The 15,975-nt window shown below is 40.8% G+C and overlaps 1 protein-coding gene across 8 annotated transcripts in view; it reads right to left on the bottom strand.

The window, feature by feature from the left end:
• Positions 1–15,975, bottom strand: part of blnk (B cell linker) — a 149,776-nt gene that overhangs the window by 29,212 nt on the left and 104,589 nt on the right. For all 8 annotated transcript variants that reach the window (XM_069900488.1, XM_069900487.1, XM_069900490.1 and 5 more), the window contains 5 exons: positions 13,417–13,582; positions 10,028–10,149; positions 6,816–6,906; positions 3,606–3,692; positions 2,005–2,055 (listed from right to left, as the gene is read on the bottom strand). In XM_069900488.1, coding sequence (XP_069756589.1) covers positions 2,005–2,055; positions 3,606–3,692; positions 6,816–6,906; positions 10,028–10,149; positions 13,417–13,582 — 517 coding nt within the window. The remainder of the gene's footprint in view (positions 1–2,004; positions 2,056–3,605; positions 3,693–6,815; positions 6,907–10,027; positions 10,150–13,416; positions 13,583–15,975) is intronic.

Raw genomic sequence — 15,975 nt, 5'->3', positions numbered from 1 at the left:
ATTTGAATGGCAAGATTTATTTTACACACAGGGAGAGGCAGGTACAGAAAGATCCAGAAACCAAAATTTTTTTTTTAGCGCTGACATGTCACAAGTAAAAATAATTCAACACCTGACTTGCCCATGTGGGGCTATGACGCTCTGTTGATACCATTTTGATTATAATAAGTTAAAAAAAATCTTTGCTTCTGGCCAGGAAGATGCCAAATGGAGTTAGGTCCAAGTCTTTACCATCAGCTGCAGCCAGAATTGACGACAGCCACTCCATTCTCAACATCAGGTGTGGTGCTCTTTGCATCGGAGAAGTCGCCTCTGGCTCCTGGCAGGGGCGGGTCCATTGTTGGGGACTGGTGGTGGCAGTGGGGAGGTGCCGGGGACCGGTGACAGCGGCGGGGTGGGGGGGGGGAATGTGTCAGGACTGATGGCGGCGGTGGGGAGGTGGTTTTCTTTTGTAAGCAGAGATCAAGTTCTTTTTTGGTAAGTACTAAGCATTATTTCATGTGAATTTTTCACTTGTGGAATCATGTCAGCGCTCAAAAAGCCTGCCATTAGGCTTCTTCAGGTCCATTCTCTGCCAAGAATGCGCCTGCAGAAGCGGATTCAGACCTGTGGAATGGTCGTTCAGGTGGCAGAACCAAGCGCAGCTGGTCATCTGAAAGGTACAGCTTCATGGGAGGCACCTCAGAACACATTCCGGCTCTTGTCCTTGCGGGCTGTCAGGGTTGGGATGGCTGGCTGTTAGAGCTGGGACAGCTGGCGTGGGCTGTCAGCGCAGGGACATCCCCACAATGATCCCGTGGCCCCGCTCTCTCTCCACAGTCCTATCAGCCCCCACACTGTGGGGCGGCCAGCGTGAGCTGTCAGCATTGCTGGTGGGAACTGATATAGGGCTGTGGGGAGAGAGTGGGGCAGCGGGATCAGCAATGCAGACTCCCCAAGCCAGCACACACAAGAGGGGTCACAAGGACACCCTAATTCAGACCCAACCTTACCCTAACCCCCCAAATAACCCAACAGAAATCCCACACAAACTGTAAAACCCCACAGCAGACCCAGAAAGACACTGGACGATGCATAAACCCACCGGAGAAGAAACAGGGGCCAGCAGGAGCTAGAAACAGACACAGTGTAATGAAAACATGGGCCAGCCCAAAGTGATAGTTCAGAGTGATGCAGAACCCCAGAGTGAGGAAACCAGTGAACACAAGGAGGATGATTATCCTGCTGCCTGCATATTTACAGCGCTGACAGCCTGCGTCAGCCGGCCCACAGTGTGGGGACTGATAGGGCTGTGGGGAGAGAGCGGGGCAGTGGGATCAGTATGGGGACAGCCCGCCCCGGCTGCCCCTGCCCTGACAACCCACGCCGGGGGCCAGGGGCAGGAGGGAGGCTGTCAGGCACTCGCCAGCTGATTGTCATTCCCTTAGCAGCCGCTTTCAGGCGGCTGCATTCATGTGCCGGGGGGACCTCAGTGCTCCGGCGATTATCCCTCCCGGAGGAGGGTTAAAAAGTTTGCCTCGAATGCGCCTCCTTCGCTTTCAAGTGACCTCCCGACAGCCGTACATGAGCATAATATGAGGCTTTACATCGGGGGATTTTGGCCACCTGAAAGTGCCTATTGTTTGTTGTGGCAGTTGAACCTGCAGATACAGGTATTTTGCTGAAGCTACTGTGCTTATCAGTTCCATTATTCCAAAATCAGAAATTTTAAGAAAACTTCTGGTCCCAAGCATTTCAAATAAGGGGTACTTGACCTGTATATGAAATATACTTCCAGGGGACATGGTAGAGGCAGTTATGATAGTGATGTTTTAGGAGGCATTTAGAAACACACATGAATAGGCAGAGAACAGAGAATAAAGAATGAACCACGTGGAAGCAGATAGGATTAAATGGGCATCATGTTCAGTGTGGACAATAATGGGGTAGAGGGCCTGTTCTGTTCTCTGTTCTATATATTGAAGACTTAATTCTAACATTATACTTATTTTTGACATTTCTTACCTTGAAATTGTGCGCTTTCTGTGCCTAATTGTGCCTCGGAAGTAGGTTTATCTGGATAAAAAGTAATGAATACATCTGACCTAAATGTGCAGGTTTCATGTTACATCTTCCCCAATAACAGATTACCAGCCTTCGTGTGTATACCGTTTAGGTTGTTTATATACTCACACAGTAATATATTTATTAAAGCAATGTCAATCTGTTTCAGATTAATTTTCATTCACTGATCATTCACCCACCTATAATGTACATTTAAACATATTTCTAATTCCACACATAATGAAATAGATATGACAATATTTCAGAAAACTTAAAAATTTGGCATCATATAATCTTGCTTTGCAGTTATTGCATTTATAATAACTGCAAATAAAGTAGTGTTTTTGATGTTGGAAGTACAATTATTGTGGAACTGAATTGTTCATCCCAACTCAACTGTCCCAGCAAACTGTTGATGCATCTGTGGCAAGAGAGGAAATATATATAGTTCCTTCTATATTCTTACCCCTTCACAAATCTTCCCCATTCCCTGGTTGGTTGTAGACAATACACCTATTTGGAATATGGGAAGGCATGGTGAAACATAAGAAACAGGCTCAGGAAGGGAACAGTTGGCTGTTCAGCTATTTATCAATATCATAGCCCATTGCTGGCCTGAACTCTATGTTCCTGCTTAATCCCCATAATCCAAACGCGTCTACAAATTTCTTTCAGCTTTCACTACACTTAAAACATGCATCAAAAGTTTCCTGTGGTAGAGAATTCCCAGTAACTTCTCTAGTTTTTCCTTATCTTTGTCCTTTCCTATTCCAGTTGTCACATCTATACATGTATATTGTTCTAGATTCTCACACTAGAGGATGCATCATCACTGGCTTCACATTCATCAAGCTCCCTTAGATTCATACAAGTTTCAATAATTTCACTTCTCCATCCAAATTTCAGATAATATTGGCCCAATCTCCTCAGCTTTTCCAAATAAGGCCAGGAATGAATGAGATGAATTATTTCTGTGTCAACTCCAAAAATCTACCTGTATATCCTGCTTTAAATAAGATCAAATCTGTCAGCAATGTTCCAGTTGTGGTCTAACAATAGTTTTGGGTAGTTACACTGTAGTCTTCATGTGTGCATGGTTACCTACTACATGCTAACGTTTGGAACTGAAGGAAAATTAGCCAACAATGTTCTCCAAAATATTCTTCCCTTATTTCATCACAGAAAAGTCGTATCAACATATTGCCTCAAACAATTCCAAAATAAGTAATGTAAGATCCCAATATATTGTTTTAAGTTATAGCTGACCATACAAATATCATCAGAATGATGGATGGTACAGACTTTAAAAAATCATGCAGGTTTAAGCTAAGTGGTGGCTATATTCCAGGCAGTACAAAGCCAATTTGCAGTCCACTTTCCATGCTTGAAATAACAAAAGATTTTCTTTTGTGCCAGTAGAAATCCCGGAGAGTATGCAATCTGCCTTCAGTTTTCATGTGATCCCAAGGCTATAACATTGACATGTAGATGAACTGCTCTATAAATAAAAGCTGTGTATTTTAGGCAAGATCTCACAATTCATTTTGAAAATATTTGAGTACCTGAATCATGAATGTATCCTGTTTTGGGGCTGGAGGACAAGCCCATTGGTTTATTGGACGGCTTGGCTGCTCTGTTCACGAGAGGAGCTGATGAAACACAAATCACTTTATTAGATCGATAGATAAAATTGAAAAACATGTTTAATGGTAAGAAATTTTTATTAAGATAGAGCATAATCATGTCAAGAAGCAGTCAATGGAATTTTTAACTCCTAATATATAGTTTTGTGCTCTGGGACACACTGAGATTATGAAAAAAACCCTCTGACTTTGTCTATCCAATTGAACATGCCCCACTCCTTTACACATTCTTTGATAATGCTTCTGATTCCTGCTTGGTTACACTATTTTTTTTTTACAGCTTATTCTCCAAGATACAACATTTTTAAATTTGTAAAAAAGCTTAATTCAGAGATTCTTCTTTGGCTTGGCTTCGCGGACGAAGATTTATGGAGGGGGTAAAAAGTCCACGTCAGCTGCAGGCTCGTTTGTGGCTGACAAGTCCGATGCGGGACAGGCAGACACGGTTGCAGCGGTTGCAGGGGAAAATTGGTTGGTTGGGGTTGGGTGTTGGGTTTTTCCTCCTTTGCCTTTTGTCAGTGAGGTGGGCTCTGCGGTCTTCTTCAAAGGAGGTTGCTGCCCGCCAAACGAGTCCACGCTGCTGAAGATCCAGCTGCGCTGGATGGGTCACGTCTCCAGAATGGAGGACCATCGCCTTCCCAAGATCCTGTTATATGGCGAGCTCTCCACTGGCCACCGTGACAGAGGTGCACCAAAGAAAAGGTACAAGGACTGCCTAAAGACATCTCTTGGTGCCTGCCCCATTGACCACCACCAGTGGGCTGATAACGCCTCAAACCGTGCATCTTGGCGCCTCACAGTTTGGCGGGCAGCAACCTCCTTTGAAGAAGACCGCAGAGCCCACCTCACTGTACAGTAAAAGTCCCTTCTGGCCCATGTTGCCCAATTGCACCAATATGTCATTTAACCTACTAACCCTGTACGTGTTTGGAACATGGGAGGAAACCCACAGACTTCTTCAGACTGCAAACCTGGGTCACTGGAGCTGTAATAGCATTGCATTAACCGTGCCCCTTAATAGGAGGCAGCAGTGAGGCTAACGGTTGGTTTTGAAGGCTGGAGATCAAGGACAAGGTGAAATTTTGAAGCCTACTTGCAGGCTTCATCTTCCATGAGCTGTCCAGGGAAGGCAGCAGACCCAATAATTAATGTTACAGCAGGTCTAAATCAAGTTAGATCCACTGCAGCATTCAAATCCTGCACAGTATATAATTTCAGATGGTTAAAATGAATGATATTTGGCTTGTAACATCATGTATGACCTTGGGCTTCTGCATCTGTGTCAGGTGAAGGGAAGAACAGATTTTAAAAAATTTGGTCATTTGGTGCTGAGAGTTATGTCTGGTGATTTAACCTGGATCAATCGGTTTTTATTAAGGCAAGAAATCCTAGGGCAATGTAAATAGATCAAGGAATGAATATTAGGGGGTTTTCAGTGTTAAAGATTTATCCCATCAGTTCCAAAGGCAGGAATGAAACAAACTGAGTTAGACTGTATTTGATTTTATTTCATAAGGCTTTAGAATTTCTAACCACATCTTTCCTCACAATTCCAAATTTACCAGCATTTTTTTTCAATCTTTGAACAACTTTGAATGTGTATCATATCATTTAATCCTGTGCTCAATCTCCATCTTAGATTACTCACTTTATATCTTAACTAAGTCAGAAAATTGATGATGTTTTCATTTACTCGCATGCATTTTATTTATGGAACTAAATATAATTGTTTCAAAATTGATTTCATTTTAATTATAACCAGTCAGGTATCAAGCCCAAAGGAAAAATATCAAATTGGCTTCAAGAAAGATATATATAAAAAAAAAATCAATTTGTCTGCTCTTTATTTTCCATTCTTGGTCTCCCTGTCCTCAATCGCTTAAAAGATGGAAAGTTAACATTGACCCAGTCTTCTGCTGTAGCCACCTTTGAGAAAAATAAACTTTTCCTTTCTGTGAGCACGTCAAGGCTGTATCTTCCTGACAAGAGTTCAGGATCAGAATTTATCGTCATGAACATGTCACAAAATTCGTTGATTTGTGACAGCATTCACAGTGCAAATGTTGCTATAAATGACATTTCAAAAATAAATAATAATGCAAGAAAATAGGAGCAAGTGGAGTGGAGTCTGTGGTTCATTGTTCATTCATTCAGAAATCTGATGATGGTCCTTGTGGTGCTGGGTGCTCGTCTTCAGGCTCCTGAACCTTTTTCCTACTGGGAGCGGTGTGAAGAGGACGTGGCCTAGCTGGTGGGGGTCCAAGGGTTGTGAACAGATTTATATGCTTTGAGAAATCACATTGTTCATAGCACGTCACTAATGTTGAAATTCTCTGACTACACTCAATATAATGCCACTCCCATTCAGCTTCGAGTCTTCTTCTGTCTATCATCCCATAGAATGATGACGGTTCCTTTCAGTCAGTTTGTGGGGGCATGATTATGTATATTCTGGAGTGGCTATATAGGCCGATCTCTGACACAGACTGTGAGGGTACCCCACTCTTAGAAAGGAACAACGTGTGCGTGAATGGATTTTAGGTGAGAATTGCACAGGTCCAGATCCACCCTCTTGACATCCCCTCCTGGATCCAAGATGGCTGGGTGAAGTTCTGTTGCAATGAATGGTCAGACCAAGCTTCGATGCAAGGGCTGCCCTTTCCACACTTCACCCTACAAAAGGGTTCGTCTGCTCTTTGACACGTCTTGTTTCTCATCCCGCTGGGTGTCTAGCCACCCTCCGCACCAGGCTGGCCTGGTGGGGGAGCCGGTTTAGTTGCCGAGCACTTGACCATGCGACAGGTAGTACTGGGTTACACGGTACAAGTAGCACTCAGACAAGATTCTAGTACATAGCTAATGATTCAACAAATTATACCTTGGACCAGGTACTTTCCTGAAAAAAAATTAGCTGACACTTGTCAACTACAGCGTGTGTGAAGTTTGCATATTCTCCCCATCACCAAGTAATGCTCTTGCTTCCACCCATGTCTCAAGGTCATGCTAATTGCCTTCTGGAAGTTATCCCAAGTGTTGGTGGATAGTAAGTGGTGGATGGCATCGATTTGAATGGGATGAATAGCCTCCTCCTCCTTTCACATAATCAAAAATAAAAGATGTAAAACTTACGCTTAAATATTGGTTGGGGAACACTTTCCTCTGTTGGGTCTATGTATGTATCATCAGATTCATTATCCTTCATGGGGACAATATAATCACCCTGCAATTAAATACAGCATCTCAATACAACAGAAGTATGGAAACAGATTGAGCTATCAGACCACTTCATTCACCAAGTACTTTTGCAGGATATGCCTTTGCTTTTGTGCTCAAAGACAAAGTTTTTGTCTTTTTTACTGCTTTATGAGTTGAGCAATCCCTTTCTGACAAACTATCCTCCAGAGGGTGGCACAGTTGACGTTGCAGTTAGCGCAACGCCTTTACAGCTCCAGCGATCAGGACATGGGTTCGAATCCCGCGCTGTCTGTAAGGAGTTTGTGTGTTCTCCCCGAGTCTGCGTAGGTTTTCCCCAGGGGCTCCAGTTTTCTCCCACCTTTCCAAATATATCTGGGGTGTAGGTTAATTGGGTGTAAATTGGGCGGCAGAGACTCGTGGGCCGAAATGACCTGTTAACTGTGCTATAAGTCTAAATTAAAAAATTTAAATCATTTGGTATATGCATGGCATTCTTAAAGTTTGTTATCACATTCTAATATTCTGTATACTTCTCTGCTGTTTGTTGTCTTTTAAAAATCAAACTTATTTCTTACTTTTAATTTTAAATGTGAATTGTACAGAGGTCAATATTCTGTTAACCTTCACTGTCTCTTTCTGAAACCTTTCATGCAGAGGAACATTTTAAGTTTTAGACTGAATGACCACACTGGGTATGATACTCGTGAGAACATTTTATACCATGCCATTGATCATGCTTGAAGCTTACTCAATACTTGTGCATTTCTGCAATTATTTGATTGTGCCGCTTGACAATGCCTCAAAGCTTATTCAATTACTGTTCATGCCACAAACTAAGAGGCAGTTGCTGGAATCTGAAATAACCGGTAGGATTGCACCTCTGTGGAGATTTTAAGATTCCTGTAAATGATCTGTCACCTGTATTTCGTGAAGTAAAAATCTAAGATGCCCAACGCAGATGCAAAGCAAGATTCAAATAGGTTAAAAAAGAATAGGTTTATCAATAGCTGTGATTTGCACAAAGCCAAATCTGTACTTTTGAAGAGATGCTAACTTGAATCTTATGGGCCTAAGTAATGAGGCACCTCAGTGCACAAGGAAGACTATTTCACAGTGTCCTGGGATGTCAAACGTGTAGAATCAGGTGCAGATGTTCCAGTGGCTACAAAGAAAGAGAAGCAGAGGAGATGGAAATGGTCACCTCTACATTTGAAAGTTTGCTTAACCTTCCCATCATTTAATGCGATGGGGGTGTAACTGGTATACAGAGTTATTGACGATCATAATACAATCCATATTAATAGGAGAAATAAACATTAGATCACAACTACATAGAATGCAAGGACACAAAAATCCGGTTGAAACTCAGCAAGTCACACAGCATTCTTTATGTGGCAAAGGTAAAGATACATATTCAACATTTAGGTCCTGAGCCCTTCAACAAGTTATGAGCAAAAAGCTGGCAGGCACCTGAATAAAATGGTGGGTGGAGCGGGGTAGGGGGGGCATAGGATCATTGGCAAGAGGTCATAGGTGCAAATGGGTGGGAGGCCATAAGTAATAGGGGGAGGGGATTGCTCTCTGAATGGAGAGGGAATGGGGTGCAGAACTGGAGGAAAAGAGATGGATGAGGGAGGAGAGGGAAACAGGGAAGTGGCCTAATAGAAATCAGAGAACTCGATGTTAATGTCATCCAGTTGGAGAATGCCCAGATGGAATATTAAGCATTGCTTCTCCAATTTTGATGAGCACTTTCCCTCTGTCCGCAACGTCTCTTGTGCCCTCCCACCCATATCCAGCCATGACCTCTTGCCTGGCCTGCCTACATTTTGCTCATACCTTGACAAAGAGCTCAGGTCTGAAACGTTGATTATGTATCTTTATCCTTTTTAGTGTAAAGACACTGTGTGAATTAATGAGTTTCTCCAGCATTTTTCTGCAAATTACAATTGCAGCATCTGTAGATGTTCTTGTTATTAGATATATTCTCCATTTCTGCATAGTTTTTGAATGGAGAGATGGCTATATACCTCAAACATGAAATTCCTGATGGCTGTTTGTTTCAAAATGAGTTGCAGGCTATTAGCCGTTATGCTTCAACAGTTCTCAAACTTCCGCACAACTGACTGTTTGCTCGGTTGATGGAGTCACCATTAGATTCTGTACCAGAGAATCATGAGGAACTTTATACCAGAGATTACTGGTGTATTACCTTGGCATCATCAGCCTTGCTGAAAAGTACAGCTAAATGATTTCTATTCTCTAATACTTCATATTATTTCAAAAATGATTTTATCAAGTACTTGAACAATTTTTAAATATATCAGACATTAAGATACCACGGCACATTAAACTGTACAATTTAAAAGGGAATTGGATAAGTATCCAAAAGGAAAGAATTTGTAGGTCGAGAGAGGGACTAGCTGGATCAGTATATGGACTCAATGGGCCAACTGGCTGCCTTCCATGTTTCCACAACTCTGTGATATGTCACTTAAACCCCAGTCACCATTCAGAGGCTGTTCTGCTTTACCAGTGTGGAAGGTCAGCTCATTGGATACAAAGAAAGAAAATGCAACCAGGTGGGGACCATGGGCTGGACACAAGATATTCTGGCTCAGAATGTGCTGTGCATTTCCAACATTCTTTTAGGTTCAAGATCAACAATTTTAACTGGAATTTCACAGCTTTTATACTCCCCTTTGCTTTCTCTGTCCTCATTGATCCATTAGCCACTGCAAATATTAGAATCACTTCATCAACCTTGACCTCACCTTACAGGGGTATTCCCTTTCTCTTATCCCTCTCTCCCGAATCTTCTCCACAGTTTAAAATGAACTTGTTTTATTCCCCCAATTTCTTGGTTCTAATGAAAGGTCTTTGACCTGAAATGTTAACTTTGATTCTCTTTCAATAGATACTGCTGGAACTCTGATTTCGCCTTCATTTTTCAGTACCAAGTTGTAGGCATAGAATCAGTCCTTTGCACAGCATGGAAAATGGTTGGTAGGAATATCGGCATGAATATTCCTGACTCATGTTCATCTGTTATATTGGCCCCCTCGCCTTCTAGAACTGCCCGGCTCCTTTGAGGACACGATCTTTTGAAAAGTATAACACCCCTTTTGTTTTCGTTCTGACCTTACCTCATCATCTTCCTTTTGTCCCATTTTCTTAGCTGCTTGTGACTGTGGAGGCATCTTTCGCCTGGATGGAATTGGAGATGGCTTTTTGGGAGGCATTGCTGGTCGGCTTCCTGGTCGATTGTCTATGGGAATGATAAGGAGAATTATCTTCTCAGTCTCAGAAACATCCAACATGCCAACACGATGGCTCATCTTTCAGGGTGCATTCCCAAGAATAAGATTGCCAATGGAATCACGCACAAAATGCTGGAGGAACTCAGCAAGACAGGCAGCATCTATGGAAGACAATAGATGGTCATCGCTTGGGGCCATAACACTCCAATGCTGAAAGGAGTCATTATAGCATTATATTTTGTGAGATGTATTACTGTTAGAGAATCTGGGCAATACCAGAATCACCACTCTATTCAAATTCAAGTTCAAGTTTATGATTATCATACAATTGTATAAGTACAACTGGACAAAACAGTGTTCTTCAGTCCTTGGCGTAAAAACTTGCAAACACTTATATAGACGTTGCACACATATTTACAAGTGATTTATATGCAGTATATACCTAAAAATAAATAAATAGTAAAGACTCAGAGGGTTTGTATGAGCAGTATTCAGTCATTCAGCAGTCTCACTGCCCATGGGCAGAAGCTGTTTCTCAGCCTGGTGGTTCTGGCTCTGATATTTCTGTACCTCTTTCCTGATGGGAGTGGCTGAGAGATTCTGTGTGAGAGGTGGTAGGGGTCCTTGATGATTTTACCAGCCAGTCAAACAGAAACACCACACTATATCCAGGACGGTAGCAAAACGTCAAGCACTGTCACGCTGAGCACTGGTGCATCTCAGGGCTCTGTGCTCAGCCGGCACCTGTTCATGCTACTGACCTACGACTGCTTCGCCAAGTCTGGATCAAGTAGAGAGATTTTCTTGATGTTCAGCAAGGACATGGAGGCCAAAGGGTAAGTGGATGACTCCAGCTGCTGTGCTTGAACCTAATGCGAATAGCTCTGCTCCCGATTGCAGTGTGCTGCTAAAGTCTATTCTCCACTGGTGCTTCTGCTGCCTGCAGCTCCCCGTGAAGAAGTTGCCTATGAGGGCTGACGCTGGGTGGGCTGTGAACAAGCAGTGCAGCTGTCAGCTGGGGATTTGCTGGCATTAAGAGTATGGCTGAAGGCTGAAAGTGCCTGCTCTATATGTTGGTAGATTGCCCGTATGATTCTACAAAGAAAGAAAAAACTTACTTATTGTTAAATTCTACTGCATTTGAATTTTATGTAATAGTTGTGGTTGTACAGCTCAGAAACAGGCTGTTCGGCCAACAGCATCCATGGTGACCTTTTTTTGCCCATGTACAATTATTGAATTAGGTCAGTATCATAGTCATACAGCATGGAAAAAGGCTTTCGGCCCAACTTATTCATACTGTCCAAGTTGGCATTCTAAACTCATCCCACATGCTTGTATTTGGTTTGTAAACTTCTAAGCACTTTCTATCCAAACATCTGTCCAAATATATTTTGTCTTTTATAAGGTGTCCTTATAATCTTTGACCTACTCAAGTGCCTGCCTGAATATATAACCATATAACCCCAAATATCTACCACACTGTGTGAAAAAACATACCACTCAGATCACTTTTAAACACCTTCTTCTCACATAAACCCATGCTCTCCTGTTTATGATACCTTTACCATGGGAAAATGATTCTATCCACCCTATCTATGCCACTCATGATTTCATATTCCATAAGGCATCTTTTGCTCCAGAGAAAACAAACCAAGCCTATCCAATTTCTAATTTAAATAACTAAAGCCCTCCATTACACCAACATGCTGGAGAAGCTACTGGGCTTCACCCCGCTGGATCCATATTCGTGTGATGATCAGAATTGCACACGATACTCCAAGTATAGACTAACTTGCATTTTGTAAAGTTGCAACATTTCTTCCCAAATGTTTATATTCTATGTCCCAAGACTGACAACTAGCACATTTTCCTAATCATACTTCATTGACTTGTACAGAAGTGATACAGCATAGCCCCTGTCACTGATCTGCTCTGAAGGATCCCACACAGATGGTTACTTTTATACACATTTTTCCATTAAGAATTCTGTTATCATACAGCATTAAAGGATTACCAGTTATTACCAAAGTGGATGATATGCATTGCTAATAATAAAGTTAAGTCAACATCTATTGCATATTTTCTGATTTGTCAATGTCAATCAAGGCTTGAGTTAAAGTTTATTTTTAATTTACTTCTTTAAGCAGCTTCTGCCAGTAAGGGGCCTTCACAGAAAACAAACCCAGCCTTTTGAATTTTTTTTGTTGAATATTTTATTTTAATTTTTCCAAGACTCGTATAGAACAATATTATATGCATCGTGTAAATAGTATTTTAATATTACAGAATCTCATATGATTGCCAAAATTTCACCATCCCCTCCCAAATGCTAACATTAAAAAAATGTTCAAAAGTGAAGGGGTGTTTGAGCATGCCTTAATTAATTAAAAACCCAACACCCAACCCCAACCAACCAATTTTCCCCTGCAGCCGCTGCAACCGTGTCTGCCTGTCCCGCATCGGACTTGTCAGCCACAAACGAGCCTGCAGCTGTCGTTGACTTTTACCCCCTCCTTAAATCTTCATCCGCGAAGCCAAGCCAAAGAAAAGAATTAATTAGTCCATATATTGATCTTCAGTTATTCAATGCTATTAACCTAACTCTATTAATTTTATCCTTAAGCCAGTATGATTCAAATAAGGTTGCCATATTTTAAAAGACACATCATATTTATTTCTAAGATTATGTTATCTGTTTCAGTGGGGCACAACTTTGCATTTCCATGTTCCAGTGAGTAATAGGGTAGGGGGGAGTCGGACTTCCATGTAACAGTGATACATCTTCTGGCAACCACTCGTGCAATCCTCCTGATCTGTATTTGATATTTTGACAGTTTTGTGCCAATAACCATAAGATTGTTCAATAAGTACAGTTCTGGTTCCAATGGAAAATCCACTTCTATCATTTTTGAGCCTTTTGGATTTCTAACTAAAGCCTTCCATTCCAGGCAATCTCCTGGTGAATCTACCGTGCACTCTCCCCATTGCAACCAGATCCCTCCTACAGTGTGGTGGTCAGAGCTGCACACTAAACTCTGAGTGTAGTTTCATCTGTATTTTTGCAACCTATCTTCTCAACTTGGTGACCATTTCTCATCCTGTTCACTTGGAAAATAATTTTGTGCTTATTCTAATTTTTGTCCATATATAACCCTTGGAACTGGATATACACAAGGATGGCACAGCTCTCGAGAAAAAAATATTCAATCCAAGAAGTGATTGCATCAAGCCTTAGCGTATTGAATGTGGAAACTAAATGAAGGGTGTATTACCTGCATATTCACTCTTAGAACTTGGAAAAAACTTGGGAATCATTTTCTTGCTTTTCTCACTTGGAGGTGGCTCATAGTTTTCATCAGTGTCTCCATCATCACGTGGATCTTCGTAAGTGTCTGAGTCACCGGAATGGCCATTTGGGTTTTCATAATCACTGTTATCCTGGAAAGCACATCTCTGGTTTACTTTGATTTGATACATTAAACTAATTGCCACGGAATTTGAATCAGAATAAAGCAAAATATCTACGGTATTTTCTACACAATGTTTTTGAATATTTTAATATGAGATTTCACCTCCAAAGTACAGAATACCTATGGATAGATGTTAAAATTCTCAAAGATACTTAAAATCACCAATGCCTGAAGAGGGCGCACAAAATCAGTGAACCGGTGCGGACTCGAAAGGCCGACATGGCCTGTTTCCGCTCCGTACATGGTTATATGGTTATTAGGTGATGATGAGTAAATTGAGTAAAATCCAATTTCTAAAACGCTCCATGTCATTTTCAGGCTGATGTATAATTACCATCAGGGGGAATGTGACATTCATGCAAGGAAGTATTCCGGCTGGGGAGCAGAGTATGCCCAGAACTTAAACTATGGGACTGCTTCCACGTTGCGAAGGTGAAACTATACACATGGCTTACATTACACATATTTCTTGACTATTGGGAGAGGGGCTTGGCCTGATCTCTCTGCCCCTCTCCCTTGCACATAGCCTCTCTGAGGGAGCAAGTTTTAGACTTTGGTTAACAGCTCCTACAGCATGTGATGAGTGGGTCCCTATTGGATCTAACTTTCTACGTTTAAGCTAAGAGGTGATGAACCATTCTTTCATGCTTGTCTGGGTAATTTATAAATAGGCTTGTCCCAATCCAGTATTTAGTCGACTGAAAAATTTTCCTTCAACATCCACTAATTTTGGGTTGAGAACATATTTATTTTCATCCATTCACACATATGATTGTTGTGTTTTTGGAACTAAGAACATTTCTGAACTCATGTCATTGGAAGGGCTTTATGACCAGTTGATACAGTCAGAGTTAGTTTCCACAAAAGTTGGTCATGAAGCTTATTCAGTTGATCCACTTTTTCCATCATCAAGAAGCCTAACATGTAGACACAGGCATTGGAAATGCACTCTAATTTCTATATGCATATACATTAATGCAAACTAAAGCTGATTTGACATTTAATATTTAACCTTCACTTTTAAAAGTAATGTGATTTGAGGTGTAACTCAGTTGAGATGATAATAATGAAACATAATAAAACATTTTGTATGAATGCCTGAATTTGTTTTTGCAGAGGAGAATATTCTTTGCTACCTTATTTCTCAATAATGTCACCACTTTTCAATTTTCATTTAGATCTCGCTCCCATTTGTTTTCAATTTCCATGAGAAATAAAAGACCAAACCCCCGTAAATAACAGAGTTGTAAATAGCAGCCATTGATAGTCACATTTAAAAGGTACAACAACTTCTGAACAGAGGCAGATGAGATGAAATTTTTGATTGATTGTTGGAATTGTAAATAATTTGGAATTTACAAGCTTCAGTTGAGCCCACGGGTTTGTTTCCGAGCTGTATGGTTCTACAATATCCAATGTACACTATAAATAAATATTGTTTTCCCCTACATGAATCTTTTATTGTGGCTGAGTTAGAATACTGAATTCCCAAGCTGACAATTATGTGGGAATAAGTTATTCAAAGAAGGGTCTGACGGAAAGCTCCAATCAAATTCTCTCTTTCTTTGTAAAACATTTTTATTTAATTTAACCGATAAGCATAAATACAAAATTGGCAATTACATAATAATTCATTTGTATACAAGTAAGCACACTCCAAAAGCCAATGACAAAAAAGTAGATGAAACTACATCAATAATTGCTTATATAATACCTCAAAACATTGAATTGAAATGATCGAAGCAACCATGTTAAACCCATTTGTTGAAATAATGCACAAAGGGAAAAAAAAACCCCAAAAACTAAAACTAATCTATACCCTCCCTCTAATCAAGGTTGCTTTATGCATTAATTTCTACGGAGAACAGGTTCTATGAACCACCGAAACCATACAATCGTTAATTCTTCCAATTATAAAAAAAATTCTATGAATGGCTCCATAACTTCATAAATTTAAACTTTAATTTAAACTTAAATCCTTAATATTGTATCTAATTTTCTCTAAACTTAAATAGGACATTGCACTGTGTAAGAGTAGGGAATGAATCATCTTTCTATTTCAATAAAACTGCTCATCTGGCTATCAACTAAGAACACTCAAATGGAATATAGAAGTAATTTTGGAATTTGCAAAGAATTGCAATTGAAGACAGAACAATACAGCACAGGAATAGGTCACCACGTCTGTACCGAACATGATGCCAAATTAAACTAAATCTCTTCTGCCTGCACATGATCCACACCCACCATTCCCTGCACATTCATGCATCTATTTTGATGCATCTTCAATGCTCTTATTCTGCGTTTCCACCACTATCCCTGGCAGTCCTTTACAGGTACCCATCCATTCTAAATGTAAAA

The sequence above is a fragment of the Narcine bancroftii genome, chromosome 10 (assembly GCF_036971445.1).
Source record: "Narcine bancroftii isolate sNarBan1 chromosome 10, sNarBan1.hap1, whole genome shotgun sequence".
Taxonomy (NCBI): domain Eukaryota; kingdom Metazoa; phylum Chordata; class Chondrichthyes; order Torpediniformes; family Narcinidae; genus Narcine; species Narcine bancroftii.
Note: the sequence above shows the minus strand (reverse complement) of the source record. Positions and strands in the feature narration are given on the sequence as shown.